Source organism: Natator depressus, chromosome 7 (assembly GCF_965152275.1).
Source record: "Natator depressus isolate rNatDep1 chromosome 7, rNatDep2.hap1, whole genome shotgun sequence".
In the NCBI taxonomy this organism is placed as follows: Eukaryota; Metazoa; Chordata; order Testudines; family Cheloniidae; genus Natator; species Natator depressus.
This window is the reverse complement of record NC_134240.1, coordinates 33,226,586-33,244,118: the sequence shown is the minus strand read 5'-3', so window position 1 is coordinate 33,244,118 and position 17,533 is coordinate 33,226,586. Positions and strand designations below refer to the sequence as shown.

Below are 17,533 nucleotides of genomic sequence, written 5' to 3'. Positions count from 1 at the left end.
TGTCACAACAGCTGCCTGCCTGGCCTTGGGGAGCCCAGGATTAACTGAGGCAAACTCCCACCTCAGCCAACCCTGCTGCTAAAAGGGGCCTTGGCAGCCAGCCCTTGGGCTCTCATCTGTCAGGGCAGAACTAAGTAGCTGAGACCTGCTCACCATGGTGGCAGCTGCTCTGTGGGAGGGGAGCTAGCTATGCCAGCACACTCTCCCCTGCAGCAGCGGGCACTGTGTCCACCTGAGCAGGCCCCTACGAGCTCATTATACACACACACACACCCCACTCTCCCCAGAGGCACCTGCAGGGCTGCATGGGCAGTGGGGACCTGGGGCTGCTAAGCCAAGACACCTGCCTTTGATTTGATGTCACCAGGCCATTCCAGGAGGCGGAGGGTGTGGGTGAGCTCTGTGTCTGGGCCATGTGCCCTGGGGGTGCTGCCTGCCCAGCCCTGCTCCCCTGGCACTGCGCTGCCCACCTTTCCTGGCCACACTGTGGTGCAGCCTGCCCCACCCTGACAGCTAGCAGCAGGAACACAGCTTATGCACAGGCTCTGGGAAGCAGGAACCTGAAAGGCCACTGCTCTTGCTTTGGCTTTGCTGAGACCCCCATGCTGTGCTGGGTCTGATGGGAGGAACTTGCCCCTGCAGAGGAGGGGCCTGGACAGACTGTGACCCCATAAGGGATGGTATTTGTGCTGCTCACAGAAATTCAGAGACCCCCGGGCATGCAGTTTTTCCATCCTGGGATGGTGTAGAGCTGAGATGGCCCCTGATTGATGCTACCATATCTGCTGACCTCCTTGGCAATCCCTACCCTCTCTCTGTGTATCAGCAGTAGCTGGTGCAGGGAGGGACCATGGCCCACTGGTTAGCTTACTGGCCTGGGACTTGGCAGACCTGGGTTTGATTTTCTGTTCCTCCGCAGATTCCATGTGTGAGCTTGGGCAAGTCACTTAGTCTTTCCATGTGCCTCAGTTCCCCATTAGTTCAATGGGGATAATAGCATGACCCTTCATCCTAAGGGGGCTATGAGGATAAATATATTAAAGCTGGTGAAGTGCCCAGATACTATGGTGATGGGGGCCAGGGATAGATGGATAAATCCACCCCTTGGAGTGGCTCCAGCTGTCTTTCTGTTCCTTCCATTCCTTGTCATCAGGTCTCTCTTCCATCCTTGCTGTGGATGAGGTCTGGATTGTGTGAATGCCTAGGCTCTGCCAGCCCCTGAGTATCTGAGCACCTTCCACATTAGCTACAGCAAAATCCCTAGTGGATTTAACAGTATCTCTGAGGCATCCTTTCCCATACCAAAATACAGACAAAGCCAGAAATTCCCACCCATGTCAGTAGAGATGGGGAAGTTGCAGGAATGGCAAAGAGGGATTACTCTGTGAGATAAGATATATGCGAAGAGGGTGGAGCTCTTTGACCTGAAGGGGCCATTACTGCCTGTGGGGACATTCAGTAATGAAGATACATGGAGGTCAGACTCCAGCCACAGCTGGACTGACTCTTCTCCCTTCCGTTTTTGTCTTATTCTGTCAGTTGTGAAGTTCTATTATTATTATTGTTGTTGTTCAGCAACTCCAGTGTAAATAAAGGTTTTTATGGGTGTGTGTCAAATGCTCATTTAACTGACATTTAATAAACCAGGTTTGAATCTCCTGGTCTAATATTTATTTAGAGTTAAATATAAAAAAAATGAGGCACCAACACAATGTGCTGGGTCTCCTCCCATATCAGTTACAAGCATGTGTATAATAATAGTGCCTAGAGACTCCAACTGACATCGGGGTCCCCTCTTGCTTGGTGCTGCATAAATCCTAACCAAGATCTGGGCACTGCACAGACCCTGATTGAGATTGGGTCCTCTGGCAGACACAGCAAGAGACAGTCCCTGCCCAAAAGAGGTCAGAATCTAAACAGCCAACAAAGGGCACTCTCTGCTCCCTGACTCCACATTCTCGGCTGCGCTCTTGAGTGCGGCTGCTGCTTGGGGCATGACACCACGACTAGCTGCTCCATGTTGCTGAGCATCTTGCAGGACTACTACTCTGAGCTGTGCCATCATGTGTGGACGGGGATTCTCCCAGCCCAAATCTTGCCTCAACCCCTGAATTACATCAACTGCTCTGGCTCCTTTACTGCTATGATCCCCCCGCCGCTGTGGGAGGGGGGCAGAGAGTGGAGACTCTCCCCACTGTGGGGAGGGGCAAAAAGGTTGCACAGCATCTGCTCAAGCAACTCACAAAATCTGGGTTGGTCGGTCGGGGGAAGGGTGCACAATGAACAGGCAGCAGAGGGGAACGTTGCGAGTAGCACTAGGCGTAGGCAGGAAAGGGTTCGGTGTGACACCACAGACCGGAAGTGGCTTCAGCCGGACCTCTCGCGCATCCCGCAGTCTAACAAACATCCGTCTTGCGGCGTAACACCGTAAGCGGTCCGACCCTGCACCACTTCCGTTCTCTTTCAGCACACTCCGGCCCACCCGGACAGACAGGAGGAAGCGAGCCGGAGCGGATAGAGAGCGTTACCGGGGCAAGATGGCGTCTTCTGCGCGGTGGAATCACGTGTGGGTTGGATCCGAGACTGGCATCCTGAAAGGTATCGGGGAGGGGGTCGTGATGCGGGGGGGGTGTCTTGTCCCATTTCCCCCACTCCCCCCGGCTGTGACCATTTCTCGTCTCTTTCCTAGGGGTGAACCTGCGGCGGAGACAAGCCACCAATTACGTGGCGGCCTCGGCGCTGCGCCGGGATGAGGGCGTCTGCGCCATGTGCTGGGGGGACCCCTCCGAGTCCGAGGTGAGGGGCCCGGGGCTGCAGCCGAGGGGCTCGGGGCGACGGGCTGCAGCAGGGGCGCCCCCTAACCACTCTCCTTCCCCAGATCCTCGTCGGCTGCCTGGATCGGTCGGTGAAGCTGTTCAGCACCGAGAAAGGAAAGTTCACAGAGTCCCGGCAATGTCTGGGCGGGGAGGGCTCGTTCTGCGGCCTGGCCGTGCACGACAGGTGGGTCCCGCGCCCCGAACCTGGCAGCTGCCCCCCAGCTCCCTCGTTCCTGTCTCCAGCTTTTTATCTGTGGGCCCATCTAACCCTAGGTTTCACCCATCCCCCCGTCCTCTCCCGGGATCGGGCCTATCTAACTCCAGGTCGCTCATATTCTCTCCCTTCTGGGACTCAGACTCAGGGACCCCTCTATCCCCAAGTCTCCTCCTCTCTGTCCCATCAGACCTGTAGATCCATCTAACCCTGGGTCTCACGCAGCCACCCCCTGGATTAGATCATTTACCCTTTCCTGCTCCCTGCCACCTCCAGGTTAGACCCGGGAGGTCCTTGAACCTCATATCACGACATACATGCACACGCCTACCTTTGGATCAGACCAATGGCCCCATCTAGCCTGCTGTCCTGTCTCTTCCAGCAGCTGATGTTGGATGACTCACTACCCTGCTTCCAAAAACAAATACACCCATTGTGGGGTGGAGCGGTGAGAAGCATTTCTTTCACTCTCTTTAGGCAGGATATTCAGGTTCCCTTTGTGACACCCACTCCTTGTCTGCCTGTTCATCCATTCATCTCACCCCCTAATTCCAGTAGTGAGTGTGGCCTGTGCCTGCTAACAATGATTTATTTCTCTCTCCTCCCTACATGGATTTTCTCCCTCTTCACCCCCACACCATTTGGCCGGCACGTGCAGTTCCATCATCACCTGTGTGGAGTCTGGTCTCCTCAAGGTCTGGCGGGATGCCTCATCCGAAAATGTAAGACTCTTATGGGGAGAGGCCGGGGGCAGTGGATGCTGGGTTGGTGGTGGGGTATGGCTAAGTGGAGGATGCTGCATTGGGAAGGAATCTGAGCCGGATTAGGGCTAACACTGTTTTCTCCCAGGCTGGTCCCAGGGAGCTGAGCTGTGTGGGGACAATTCCTGTTTGCTCTGTGGGGAGGGGTAAGTGCAGTGGATCTCAGTCCTGCCAGGACTCCCGCACAGTGGAGTATCATAACTCCCTCTTTTCTGCTGCCCCATTTAGGTGGAAACCCAGGTGGGGGCTGGCGTGTGCTGTATGCGCCAGAACCCGGCCCACCCGCTGTGTGTGGGGACAGGTGGGAAGGAGAACGCTCTGAAGGTCTGGGACTTGCACCAGCCTGAGGAACCCATCTTCCGTGCCAAAAATGTGAGTGCTTGCCCTAGACATGTCCCCTACCAGCCCATGGTCTAGGGAGCCCTTGCCCTACTCCCACCTAGCCATACCGTCTATCAGCATCTGCCCTGGCTGCCTGGGGGGAGGGAAGCCCTTGGCCTGGCCCTAAGTCTATCTCCTACCCCATTGGGGGAGAGTCTGTCCTGACCCCACTCCTTGTTCCCTGATCCTGAGCCCCACTATACACACTCTTTCTCCCTCTGTCTCTCCCCCAAATCCCTGGCAAGATCTACGTTTCATCTCCCGTTGCTGCCCGGAGCCCAGCGCCCTCTCAGGCCATGTGGGAGCAAACCAAGCCCAGGCCTTGTGGTTCCACTTACCCCGCCTTGCCCCTCTCGGCAGGTGCGGAATGACTGGCTCAATCTCCGGGTGCCTGTCTGGGAGCGTGACCTGCAGTTTCTACCTGGCTCTGAGAAGATTGTCACCTGCACTGGGCACCACCAGGTAGGATCCTGAGGGGTGGATTGGGATGCACTGCAGGGACTGGAGTCTGCAGGGGGATAGGGGGGATTAGGGTCTGGAGGAGGATGTAGGTAGGAGGATTGGATTCTGGAGGAGGTCGGGGGAGGGACTTGGGAGGTGGTGGGGATGTGAGCTGGGTTGAGGTGGGAAATGGATCAAGGTCTGGGGAGCCCGCAGAGGGGGAGGGATGAGCAGACTGGGGTCTGAGAGGCTGGGAGTTGAGGGACCTGGGGAAGGGGAGATGCGGGGTGCAGGATGGTGTTTGGGGAGGGGGAGATGGGAAAGGGGATCAGTCTGAAGTGCAAATGGATAGGGGATTGTGGAGCAGGGGGAATGGAGGGCAAATAGTTGGTGTGATAGGGGTGTAGGATTGGGGTCTGGAGGGGTTGGGGAAGAGAATATCAGGGTCTGAGGTGCAGGGGGAAGGGGGATTGCGGAGCTGGGGGAATGGAGGGAAGGGTTGGGGCAATAGAGGTGTTAGATTGGGGTTTGGAAGGGTTGGGCAGATGGGGAAGAGGAGCAGGGTCTGAGGTCCATTGGATACAGGGCCGGAGGAGCCTGGGGGAGGGAAGGGGAATTGGTCTGAGGTGCAGAGGATGGAGGGGTGGAGGAGCTGGGGGGAGGGGCATTCAGGTGTTTGGAGGGTTCGTATCCTGACAGCTGACCTCTGATGCCCCCAGCTCACCTGCTTGGGGCAGAGTGGTTGCCTGCCAGGGAGGGGGTGTGCAGGGCCACTTAGACGCCCTCTATGTCTCTCACAGGTGCGACTGTACGACCCCAGCTCCCCACAGCGGCGCCCTGTGCTGGAGGCGACCTATGGGGAGTACCCCCTCACAGCCCTCTCCCTCACCCCTGCTGCTGAGTGAGTCACTCTCCCTGCTGAGGGGGAGGAGGAACTGAACACAGTTGGGGGAGGACAGGGCAGGGCAGTGGCTCTGTGGCCTGGGGTGAGGCACCGACAACAAATGCCAAGGGCAGGCAGCTGAGAGCTATTCAGAGCTCAGCACCAGACCTCCATTTGGTTCTGTTTGGTGGGAGGCAGCACTGGCTCCTGGGTTAGAGCAGGGGGGCTGGGAGTCTGGCTCCTGGGGTCTGTTCCCAGATCTGTGTGGAGAGAGGGGTGGAGGGGAAGGAGTTGCTCATGGCTCCTTGGTGGGTGGTGGAGTGCAGAAGCCCGGCTGGGCAGTGGGTGTCCCTGGGACCATGGGGTGGGGAGTTAGAGTGGTGGGCTCCTGTCCTGCCTGTGCCTGATAACCATCTCCTTGCAGCTCTGTGGTGGTAGGCAGCTCGCACGGGGACATGGCTGTCATCGACCTGCGGCAAGGTGAGCTGGGGCGTGGCTGCAGCCCACAATGCTTTGCTGCTGCCAGCCACAGAGTATGGGGGGCTCATGTTGGGAGGGAGTATGGGGTTCTGTAGGGGAGAGGGAACGGTGTTCCTCTTGGGGCAGGGGAGAAGCCTATGGGGGTGGAGGACGGATTCATGGGGGTGGGGAGTTAGGAGGTGGAGGCTGGGTTGGGGTTGAGTCAGTGGAGAGGATGCTACTGGACCCTCTAGCTTGGATATCTGGGGGTGAGCCTGGGGGCTGGCTCACTGATGGTCCATCTCCCTCTGTGGCAGGACGGCTGGTGAAATGCCTGAAGGGCTTTGCTGGGAGCGTGCGCAGTGTCCAGTGTCACCCAACCCTCCCACTCGTGGCTTCCTGTGGCCTTGACCGCTTCCTGCGGGTACATAATATCGAGGACAAACGCCTGGTACACAAGGTGAGAGCTGCGCCCTTGCCCACCCCATGCACAGCACCCCTGCTGGTAGTGCCTCAGCTGCCATTGCTCCTGCCCCACCCCCTGCTGGGAGAGGCTGGAGCTGCAGTGATTCCCTCTTCCTTATGGACATGTTGCTGTATCCTGATCTCTAACCCCCGTTGTTTGCAGGTGTATCTGAAGTCCCGGCTGAACTGCCTGCTGCTGACCAGCCGTGAGAGGTGGGAGGTGAGTGTGGTGGGAGCTCCATTGGTGGGGTTGCTGCACCTTTGCTGCCTCTCTCCTGGCTGCATTGTTATTGGGTTGAGGGCTGTTGGGGGCAGGGAGCTGGGGAGAGACCCCAGGGCTGGGGCCTCCTGCTCCCCTAAACCTGCTTAAGGTGGTGGGTAGGGACCCTTCCCTTGTCCTTCCATGGAGGCCCCTTCACCTAGTCAGGGGGTGCTACTTGCTTTGACTGCCTCCCCCCCAGGATGAAGAGCCTGAACCTGCAGCCCCCCAAGCAGATGTGAAGGAGGAAGAAGATGAGCTGTGGGATGGCATGGAGACGGTGGCTACCAAAACAGTGCTCAAGCGCAACGTGGACCCCCATATCCGGGAGACCCAGCTAGGCAAGCGGCCCAAGAAGCAGAAGAGAACAAGCGCTGGGCCTTGAGGAGGGCAAGTGGGGAGCTTGTGCCCCAGCCAGAAAGCATAATGAACTTGCTCCTCACCCTGGCCATAGGGACTACAACTTGGACAAGGGGAAGGGAAGCTTCATGTCTCTGCTCACCAGCCTCTCCCCTGTGGCTGAAAGGGATTGGGGTGGAGGAGGGGTGGAAATGTGCCAGCCCTAGCTTGGGGTTGGCAGGGGCCTAACCTCTCAGAGAATGTGCCCCAGCTGGGACAAACATACATGCACAGGCGGGTTGGATTGGGGGCAGCCACAGCCCACTAAGGGGCTGGAGGGCAGAGCTGTATCCATGAAGGCCTGTTCCATGGGCCAGCTGGTGATGGGTTGGGAGAGGAGCAGATACTTGGGGTGAGGGATTTGGACCTTGCCTCTGTATCCCCAAGCTGTAATGGCCATCACACAGCAGCGTAAAAAGAACCTATAACTGTGCCTTGTCCTGGAGATGTGTGTGTCTGTACGTGGGGGGTGAGCCCTACTCTGCCTGTGAGTCCAGTGCCTGTGTGGGGAGGGCTGCCCCAAGGTGGGTATTGGGGGAGGGGCTCCTGTACATGGATCTCCCCCCCCATGGAGCTGTTTTGTGCCTATGCTATTGGCTCACCCCCCTCTGCCCTGCCCCCAGCAGTGGAGTCTCCTACATGGCCCCTCCTTGAGGAGCCTCTGCCCCAAGGGGGCCTGTCTCACCTGGGGCGGGCAGGACACGTGGGAGACGCAGAGGAGCCGAAGGCGGGGCCGTGCCCCCGGGCGTGGTGCAACCGGGGCCGCTGGGAGGGGTCCGTGGGGGCAGGCCCGAGCCGGGCGGGGCGCTGAGTGCAGCGGGTCACCACGCTGGGAACCGGGGCCGTGCTCCGGGCCAAGCCCTTCCCTGGAGACTGCAACGGGGAGGTGCCGCCGGGCGCTGACCTCACAAAGCGCCCGGGGAGCGCGCGGCGTCCGGAGCCGAGGGCTCCAGGCGGCGGCAGCGCACCCATGGGCTGCATGCACTCCGGCCGCCGGGCCCGCGCCGAGGGGTCGGACGGAGCAGAGGAGCCCAGCGACACTGCAGGTGAGGAGATCACTGCCTTGGGGGGGCTACACGTGGGGGCATCCTGAGGGGCGGGGGGGGAACCCCTGCAGGGGCGGGAACTGCAGGCACGGGTAACCTCTGGGCGAGGAAAGGAGGGGTCTACAAGTGGGCTTCTAGGGGGAGGCTGTGCAGGGGGTGGGGCTACACGTGTAGGGGATCTTCAGGGGTTTCCTGCATTGGGGAGAGGGGGATCATGGGGCATCCACAAGGAAGGGGGGTCTACACATGGTTTATGCATCCGATGAAGTGAGCTGTAGCTCACGAAAGCTTATGCTCAAATAAATTGGTTAGTCTCTAAGATGCCACCAGTACTCCTTTTCTTTTTGCGAATACAGACTAACACTGCTGCTACTCTGAAACATGGGGGATGGAGTCCCTACAGGGGAAGGATACTGGGTCCTTCATGCTGCTCCCTGATAGATAGAAATCTCTGTCAGTCTGTCCATCTGGGGGGCTCCTTCGGCCCCTGCTCCCTCCAGGTCACGCTCCTACCCCGGGTCTGCTGGGGTCGCAGTCCACATTGCATTCTGTGTCTTTGGGTTTATTCGCTGGGGAAACTTAGAGCCAGTGAGGGGAAATTCCCATCCCTACTGTACCCAGAGCAGAGGGGAATCCAGGCATCCTGATGCCTAGCTATCCCACCGCTGTGACCAGCTAGACCCCACTGTTCTCCTAGAGCCAGGAGTAGAACCCAGGAGCTCTGGATCCCCAGCTTCCCACTGGACAACACTACTTCATGGTGGCTCTTCATTTGCCTTATCTTAGAGCTTGTAAAGGTATAGAATAAATATAAAATTAGAGAATTAAAGTTAGCTTTAGTTTGGCTGAAGAAATGTGTTGTAAAGAAAGGCTTTGAAGATAATGAGCTATAGGGCCAGAAGACATGGAAGTAGGGAGGATGTCTGGTTCAAAGAATAACTAATGAAATAAGGGGACATTTCTGAAGAGAAGGCCTCTGACTGATAGGGGTGACTGCAGATGGTTTTAAATAAGACAAAGAGAATCTGTTTTACAATAAGCCAACATGGCCCTTCCCATTCCACATACCAGTGTTACTGAAAAACGTAGGGCCCATGTGAACCCATGTTTAGCCCATTTGTAATTCTCTTAATCAGATGCTTATAAATGTTTTGTTATTGTCTGGATGTGGTAAATTGCTTATTATTTAGGCTTTGTAGGCAATTTGTTTAGAGCAATTGTATAAATATCATTTGGCCTTTGGATTTAATAAAGGAATTTATAGTTAAATCAGTATCCTGATAATAGCCTGCATAAATAATAATTCCAATGTTTTGGCACCCGTGGCAGGACAAATGACAATAATTTCAGTTGTTCTAAACTCCAGAGTGAAGGGGTTGCGACCAGTGCTCTGGGGCGAACATAAGAATGGCCATATGGGGTCAGGCCAATGGTCTATCTATCCCAGTATCCTGTCTTCTGACTGTGGCCAATGCCAGATGCTTCAGAGGGAATGACTAGAAGAAGGGGGCAATTATCAAGTGTTCCATCTCCTGTCGTCTCCTCCCAGCTTCTCACAGTTAAGAGAATTAGGACTCCCAGAGTGTGGGGTGGCATTCCTGACCATCTTGGGTAATAACCATTCCTGGACCTATTCTCCAGGAATTATCTATTCATTATTTAACCCAGTTATAGTTTTGGCCTTCACAATATCCCCTGGCAATGAGTTCCACAGGTTTACTGTGTGTTGTGTGAAATTGTATTTCCTTTTGTTTGTTTTAAACCTGCTGTTTATTACTTTCATTCGGTGACCCCCAGTTCTTGTGTTATGTGAAAGGGTAAATAACACGTCCTTATGCACTTTCTCCACAGTATTCATGATTTTGTAGACCTCGATCATATCCCCTTTTAGTCGTCTCTTTTCCAGGCTGAACACTCCCAGTCTTTTTAATCTCTCCTCAGATGGAAGCTGTTCCATACGCCTAATAATTTTTTGTCCTTCTCTGTACCCTTTCCAATTCTAATATCTTTTTTGAGATGGGGTGACCAGAACTGCATGCAGTATTCAAGATATGGGCATACTATGGATTTATATAGTGGCATTATGATATTTTCTGTCTTATTGTCTATCCCTTTCCTAACATTCTGTTCACTTTTTTGACTGCTGCTGCACATTGAGCGGATGTTTTCAAAGAACTCTCCACAATGACTCCAAGATCTCTTTCTTGAGTGGTAAGAGCTAATTTAGACTCCATTGTTTGGTATGTGTAGTGGGGATTATGTTTTCCAAAGTGCATTACTTTGCATTTATCAACACTGAATTTCATTTGTCATTTTGTTGCCCAGACACCCAGTTTTGTGAGATTCCTTTGTAGCTCTTCGCAGTCTGCTTTCGACTTAATTATTTTGAATAATTTTGTAAAATCTACACAATGCCACCTCACTGTTCACCCCCTTTTCCATATCATTTATAAATATGTTGAACAGCGCTGGTCCCAGTACAGATCTTTGGGGGACCCCACTATTTACCTCGCTCCATTCTGAAAACTGACCATTTATTCCTACCTTTGTTTCCTGTCTTTTAACCAGTTACTGATCCATGAGAAGACCTTCCTTTTATCCCATGACTGCTAACTTTGCTTAAGAGCCTTTGGCAAGGGACCTTGTCAAAGACTTTCTGAAAGTCCAGATACGCTATATCCACTGGATCACTCTTGTGCATGTGTTCGTTGACCTCAAAGAATTCAAATAGATTGGTGAGGCATGATGTCCCTTACAAACGCTGTGTTGACTCTTCCCCCAACAAATTGTATTCATCCACGTGTCTGATGATTCTGTTGTTTACTATAGTTTCAACCAATTTGCCTGGTATTGAGTTAGGCTTACTGGCCTGTAATTGCTATGATCGCCTCTGGAGACTTTTTTTAAACAATTGCTATCACATTAGCTATCCTCCAGTGATCTGGTACAAGAGCTGACTTAAGCGATAGGTTACATACCACAGTTAGTAGTTCCGTAGTTTAATTTTTGAGTTCCTTCAGAACTCTTGGGTGCATACCATCTGGTCCTGGTGCCTTATTACTCTGAGTGTATGTGTGGGTGTGGGGGAGGGTTTAGGGCTGGAGAGGGGGCAGAGGGTTGGGAAGGGGGAAGGGGGTGCGGCTGCTGGATCCGGGCAGTGCTCACCTTGGGTGGTTCCGCGCAAGTGGCAATATGTCCCTGCTGCTCCTAGGCAGGGTCGCGGTTAGGTGGCTCTGCGTACTGCCCCCACCCTGCCCTGAGTACTGGCTCCACAGCTCCCATTGACCAGGAACCAAGGCCAATGGGAGCTGCAGGGGCGGTGCCTGCAGCCAGAGGCAGCATACAGTGCCGCCTAGCTGCACCTCCGCCTATGAGCAGCAGGGACAGGTTGCAGGGAGATTCATGAGGTGAGTGCTGCCCGGATCAGGCACCCTGCATCCCCTCCTGCGCCCCAACCCCCTGTCCTGTGCCCCCTCTCACACCCAATCTCCCTCTCAGAGCCTGCGCTCTGTACCCCCTCCCACACTCCAAACCCCTTGTGGCCGTTCCTCCGCCTAGGAGCAGTAGGGACATGTTGCCGCTTCCAAGGAGCCATGTGGAGGCAGGTAGGGAGCCTGCCAGCCCCACACCAACCGGACTATAAACTGGACTTTCAATGAAGATCAGAAATGCTGGTTTATAGAGCTTTCCAGTAGGTAAAGTGCCGGATAACACAGCTTTTACTGTATATATACAGTAATAAGTCTAATTCTATACTGCCCGTAGAGAATTCTCTCCTAAAGAGAAATTCAGTAACAAGGGGAATAGAGAGAAGTAGTTTGGATACCTATGTAAAAGAATGCTTGGCGGAGCACAGCAGGGATCCATTCTTCGCACAATGCACAGTCAGCCTGTGGAACTCATTGCCAGGGAATGCTGCAAAGGCCAAAAGTAAAACTAGATTAAAAAAAAAGAATTAGATAAGCTCATAGAGGATAGGTCCAACAATGTCTATTAGCCAAAATGGTCAGAGATGCAAGCCCATGCTCTGGATGTCCCTAAACGTCTGACTGCCAGAAGCTGGGACTGGACAACAGGAAATGGATCACTCAGTAAATTGCCCTTTTCTGTTCCTTCCATCTGAAACATCTGGCACCGGCCACTGTTAGAAGACAGGATACTGGGCTAGGTGGACCAATGGTCTGTCCCAGTATGGCCATTCTTATGTTCTTATGAATGCCACAAATTAATTCCGGGTAGAGCACAACAAGGTCTGTTGAATGCCGTAAATAGATAAATTATTGGTAGGGCATGGCAGAGGTCCATTGACGGCCACTGGAATTTTAAAGAGTAATGCCCAAGGGAGACCATGGAGAGAACAGTAGTTGTAGTTACAGAATAGGTGCAAAAAAGCACAAAGTTAAGCTAGTAACCAAGAAATCATCTGATGTGTCACTTTGGGAGATAAGCGATTTAAGGAAAAAGAGCAAGGAGCTAAAAGGAACTGTTGCGCAAATTAACACTGCATAGGCGGTGAGGACTACCACCACTATGCTTTTGTCCCTAGAAGCCTTTACAGCCATTCTGAAGGAAAATGGGCCACTTTCCCAAGAATGGTCTGTAAATAATCAATTGTAACGTGACTGCTGCAGAGACTACAGAGACAATCTGATTTGCATAATTTGACTATGGACGATTTATTCAAAATCACTAAATGCAAAGAAGGGGGTTCCACTGGAACTCGACTGCCTCCAAATTTACCAGTGGGGAATGTAATCGCGGCACGGTTGTGTAAAAATAATTAGAGCAGTGCAAGGAGAGTTAAGCAAAAATGTTTTTTAAAAAATGGAAATAAATTTGTTTAATTATGTAAGGTTTTAAGGCCCTAAACCAGCACTCCTGGTTTGCAGAACCCTATTTTGTGTCATTTAAAATTAGTTGGTTTTAAAAGATTTCACTAAAAATCTGTTTGAATCTTTCATTCAAAGTTGCAAAACAGACAGACGCTTTTTGCCAAACACAGGTAGCTCATGTTATTTAGCTTTGCTATTTAGCATTTAAACCTTTGGGTACCTCAATGCTTTTATAAAGTTAAAGATCCTTCTAAATAAGGGCTAGAGGATGTGGCGGGCGGCCAGAACCTGGCTAGTGGGGAGAGACCCTGATCCTATTGCAGTAATAAAACAGCAGGTAAAAGAATGAAGAGACAGTGCACTCCTGGGGCAACAGCAGCAGAAAGGAGTACAAAAGAAACAATGTAGGAACAGGGAGCCTTAAGGTGGCTCTAAGTATCAGTCACTTTGGTAAGGGTGCATGGAAATTCTGTAAACATAAAACAGTTACACTTCACATGAAAATTGATATATGGCTAATATAATGTTATAGAAAATAAAAAATTCAAGTTAAAGTATGGAAGGAATGTGCATTTCCCCCATGGAATATGTAAAAGGGGTAAAAGAAACATAAATGATTTATTTCAATAAAATCCTATAAAAGCTCCAAAGAGGAGCCAGAATAGGTTGTTTTTTCTTTTTCAGATGGCTGTGTACTTTGGAAACAGAAGCCAACCCAGAACCAAGGAAGATTAGTGAATATAAGAAACAGAGCTTAACCATTAAAAATTTGTCCAAAAGTTTTGTTTAACTGTCGTGTAAAGTAAATGTTATTAAGGGAGTGAAAACCTATATGGCAGTGTTTTATAAATGGAAAAAGAATAATTCTACTAAAGCTAATTGAATACAAGATTAAAATGCCATAAAATGAAAACAAATCCAAATAATGGCTTAGGGTTAAATCCATACTGTATAATAATGGTTAGCTTATTCATGCACCAGCTTTATTGAATTTCACTCATTTGCAGTCACTGGAATTTGGTCAGAAATGCTTAAATACTATTTAAATTTTTGTCCATAAAGTCCTTTTAACTTTAAAATGCTTAAACCTGCCATGGTGGGGCAGCAGAAAAACTGGAGGGAACTAATAAAATTGGCATCGAAGCTAAACTATTTGGGACTGGTATGTCACTTTGAAATCAAGCTGACATAGAGTGGCTGTGGGAACATGCATTTTAACAGAAGCTAGCAGCAGAAAGATTGCATCCATTTAGGAAGGAACAATCAGTTACACACATACAAAATGGGAAATGACTGCCTAGGAAGGAGTAGTGTGGAAAGGGCTCTGAGGGTCATAGTGGACCACAAGCTAAATATGAATCAACAGTGTAATGCTTTTGCAAAAAAAGCAAACATCATTCTGGGATGTATTAGCAGGAGTGTTGTAAGCAAGACACAAGAAGTAATTCTTCAACTCTACTTTGTGCTGATTAGGTCTCCAGTTCTGGGTGCCACATTTCAGGAAGGATGTGGACAAACTGGAGAAAGTCCAGAGAAGAGCAACAAAAATTATTAAAGGTCTAGAAAACATGACCTATGAGGGATGACTGAAAAAACTGGGTTTGTTTAGTCTGGAAAAGAGAAGACTGAGAGGGGACATGATAACAGTTTTCAAGTATGTAAAAGGTTGATACAAGGAGGAGGAAGAAAAATTGTTTTTCTTAACCTCTGAGGATAGGACAAGAAGCAATGGGCTTAAATTGCAGCAAGGGAGGTTTAGGTTGGACATTAGAAAAAACTTCCTGTCAGGGTGGTTAAGCACTGGAATAAATTGCCTAGGTAGGTTGTGGAATCTCCATCACTTGAGATTTTCAAGAGCAGGTTAGTCAAACACCTGTCATGAATGGTCTAGATCAGTGGTTCTCAAAGCCGGTCCGCTGCTTGTTCAGGGAAAGCCCCTGGTGGGCCGGACTGGTTTGTTTACCTGCCACGTCTGCAGGTTCGGCCGATTGCGGCTCTCACTGGCTGCGGTTCGCTGCTCCAGGCCAATGGAAGCTGCAGGAAGGGCGGCTAGCACGTCCCTTGGCCCGCGCCACTTCCCGCAGTGGGAAGTGCCAGTGGGAGCTGCGATCGGCCGAACCTGCGGACGGGGCAGTTAAAAAAACTGGTCCAGCCCGCCAGGGGCTTTCCCTGAACTTTGAGAACCACTGGTCTAGATAATTAGTCCCGCCACGAGTGCAGGGGACTGGACTAGATGACCTCTCCAGGTCCCTTCTAGTTATATGATTAAATGAGGAAGTGTTTTCAACAAGAGGTAGCATCTAAGGTATTGTATCTTAAAAATGAAGAAAGTAAAGAATATATTGAGAAAAAGCATTGAATTGTTTTATAAGCATGATGTAATTTAATTTTTTTTTTTTTGAAATGCACAAGGTAAAATTAAGTCGCTATCATGAAAGGTGAAAAGCAAAAGCAATAATATGCATAGTATATTGTAAATACATGCTATATAAAATAAAAGCATCCTTAAGTGACAGAACAAAGAAGGTTGCCCTCTTTTATGACCACAGAAAACTTAAAGATTAGGTACAAGGGAGGTAATCCTCATTGGTGCAGGGTAAGAAAGGAACAAGAGTCCAATACCATGAAGTTTGTGGGGAAAAAAGCCTTGGCCAGAGTGTTACCAGTGGGAGTACTGGAAAGCTCTACAACACATATGGTGTTGCATAGCAATTACAAGGTTTGGAAAGCCCCAGAACTGGACTGCTGTTTACATTTGGAGGACACTTACATAGACAGGTGTAATGTCTTACTGACCCTTGTCAGGATGTAAATACACTCTGGGGGAGCAATCTCCAGATTGCACAGTACAGCTGAGGCGCTGCTGGGAAGTTGGTGAAGCAAAAACTATCTGTGCTGGTAATGGCAAAGCAAGCTTATAATGTGGGACTACACATCCATAGTAATGGTGGTCATTTAACATTTTGGTAATTACCAGTGTTATTGTGGTGATTATTCTAATTCTATATTGCAAAGTTTGGCAGTTGTATAAAATTGTAGAAGTATGTTTGAATGCTTAATGTAGTAAAACCCACGTGTATGTAGGGTTTCAAAGTGGGGAATGTAGAATAAATAAAAATTAGAGAATTCAAGTTACCTTAGGTTTTGGCTGAAGAAATGTGTGTTGTAAAGAAAGGCCTTGAAAGTAATTAGTTACAGGGCCAGAAGGCATGAAGTAGGGAGCATATCTGATTCAAAGAATAACTAATGAAATAAGGAGACATTTCTGAAGAGAGGGCCTCTGACTGTTAGGGGTGACTGTAGATGGTTTTAAATAAAACAAAGAGAATCTGTTTTACAATGAGCTAACATGGCCCTTCCCACCCCCCACACCAGTGTTATCACAAAAATTAGGGCCCATGTAAACCCAGGTCCAAAGGAAAAACTGTTGGACAGCAGGAAGGAGGGGACAGATAGAGAGGAAAGACCTGGGGGAGAAAGGAGTTTGTAATCTTATCTGAATTAAGACTGGGAATAAGGGTGACCTGTCTCCAGCTGTTTTTTAGCTGAAGTCAGTACCTGGCACAGACATCACTTATTAGTTAAAGGGTAGAAAAAAGTTAAGTCTTAAAGGGTTATTTGCTGATACCTGCCTGGCTATATTGGAGCTGACCAATGTGGGTATATGTACCCACGGGGTTTAGCCCATTTGTAAGTATCTTGATCAAATGCTTATAAATGTTTTGTTATTGTCTGGATGTGGTAAATTGCTTATTATTTGGGCTTTGTAGGCATGTTTAGAGCAATTGTATAAATACCATTTGGCCTTTGGATTTAATAAAGGAATTTATGGTTAAATCAGTGTCATGACAATATCCTGCATAAATAATTCCAACAAAAAGGAAGGATGGGTGACGCCTGGGGTATGCATGTGGTCTGGTCAACATGCTGATAGCCTACGCTCCTCCATTGCAGACAGCAAGCTCAGGCCTAGGTGCAAGCAGCCGCTGCGGATCGCGGACCCAACCCCTGAGGTGCATTCATCTGAGAGTCTCAAGATCCGGGTCATCTGGAGACGTGTCTCCATCTTTGGTAGCCGGCGTGATTCCATAAGGAGCACCAAGAGCACTACCTCTGCCACCACGCTGCCTGGGGCCAGCGATTCTGGCCCAGAGAGCCGTCCCGAGGCCGCGGCCGCTGGGGAAAAGCTTCCATCCTAGACGGCTGCCCTGCTGCTAGCAGAGAGGGGGAATAAACATAACTTTTACAGCTGCTTCTGTGCTGGGCTTACTGCCCCCTGGGCTGGGGAGCAGAGCCCCATGGCAGGGTGTGGGCTCCCTGGACACCTGCGGAGTGTGTGTGTGGTTGGGGGGGACAGCAGCTCTGCACGGGCAGTTTCAGAGCTGGCTGGGCTGTGGGGGGCCCAGTGCCCGGGTCTAGGGGGGCCCCGTGCCCTGCAGGGCGGGCAGAAGTCGGTGAGCCTGCAGCCAGGGGCCGGGCGGGGGCTGGTGCCCTGGGGCGACCCGCGCGAGCTCCCCGCCCCACCGGGGTTACGAGAGGTCAGAACTGTCGATGGCGATCGCGGCCCCTTTAAGAAG

General features: G+C 51.1%; 1 protein-coding gene across 1 annotated transcript; it reads left to right on the top strand.

Moving 5' to 3' along the window:
* The first annotated feature begins 2,442 nt into the window (after positions 1 to 2,442).
* On the top strand, positions 2,443 to 7,796 carry WDR74 (WD repeat domain 74). The gene is made up of 11 exons (XM_074959793.1): positions 2,443 to 2,598; positions 2,690 to 2,796; positions 2,879 to 3,000; positions 3,689 to 3,752; positions 4,020 to 4,163; positions 4,533 to 4,634; positions 5,414 to 5,514; positions 5,921 to 5,976; positions 6,273 to 6,415; positions 6,584 to 6,640; positions 6,882 to 7,796. The coding sequence occupies exons 1-11, from the start codon at positions 2,538 to 2,540 to the stop codon at positions 7,062 to 7,064; spliced, it is 1,140 nt and encodes a 379-aa protein (XP_074815894.1). The 5' UTR covers positions 2,443 to 2,537; the 3' UTR covers positions 7,065 to 7,796.
* Positions 7,797 to 17,533: the final 9,737 nt, after the last annotated feature.

Coding starts and splice junctions, on each gene's coding strand:
- WDR74 (XM_074959793.1), top strand. CDS start 2,538: ATGGCGTCTTCTGCGCGGTGGAATCACGTGTGGGTTGGATCCGAGACT. Junction 2,599..2,689: donor CGAGACTGGCATCCTGAAAG/GTATCGGGGAGG, acceptor TCTCTTTCCTAG/GGGTGAACCTGCGGCGGAGA. Junction 2,797..2,878: donor GGGACCCCTCCGAGTCCGAG/GTGAGGGGCCCG, acceptor CTCCTTCCCCAG/ATCCTCGTCGGCTGCCTGGA.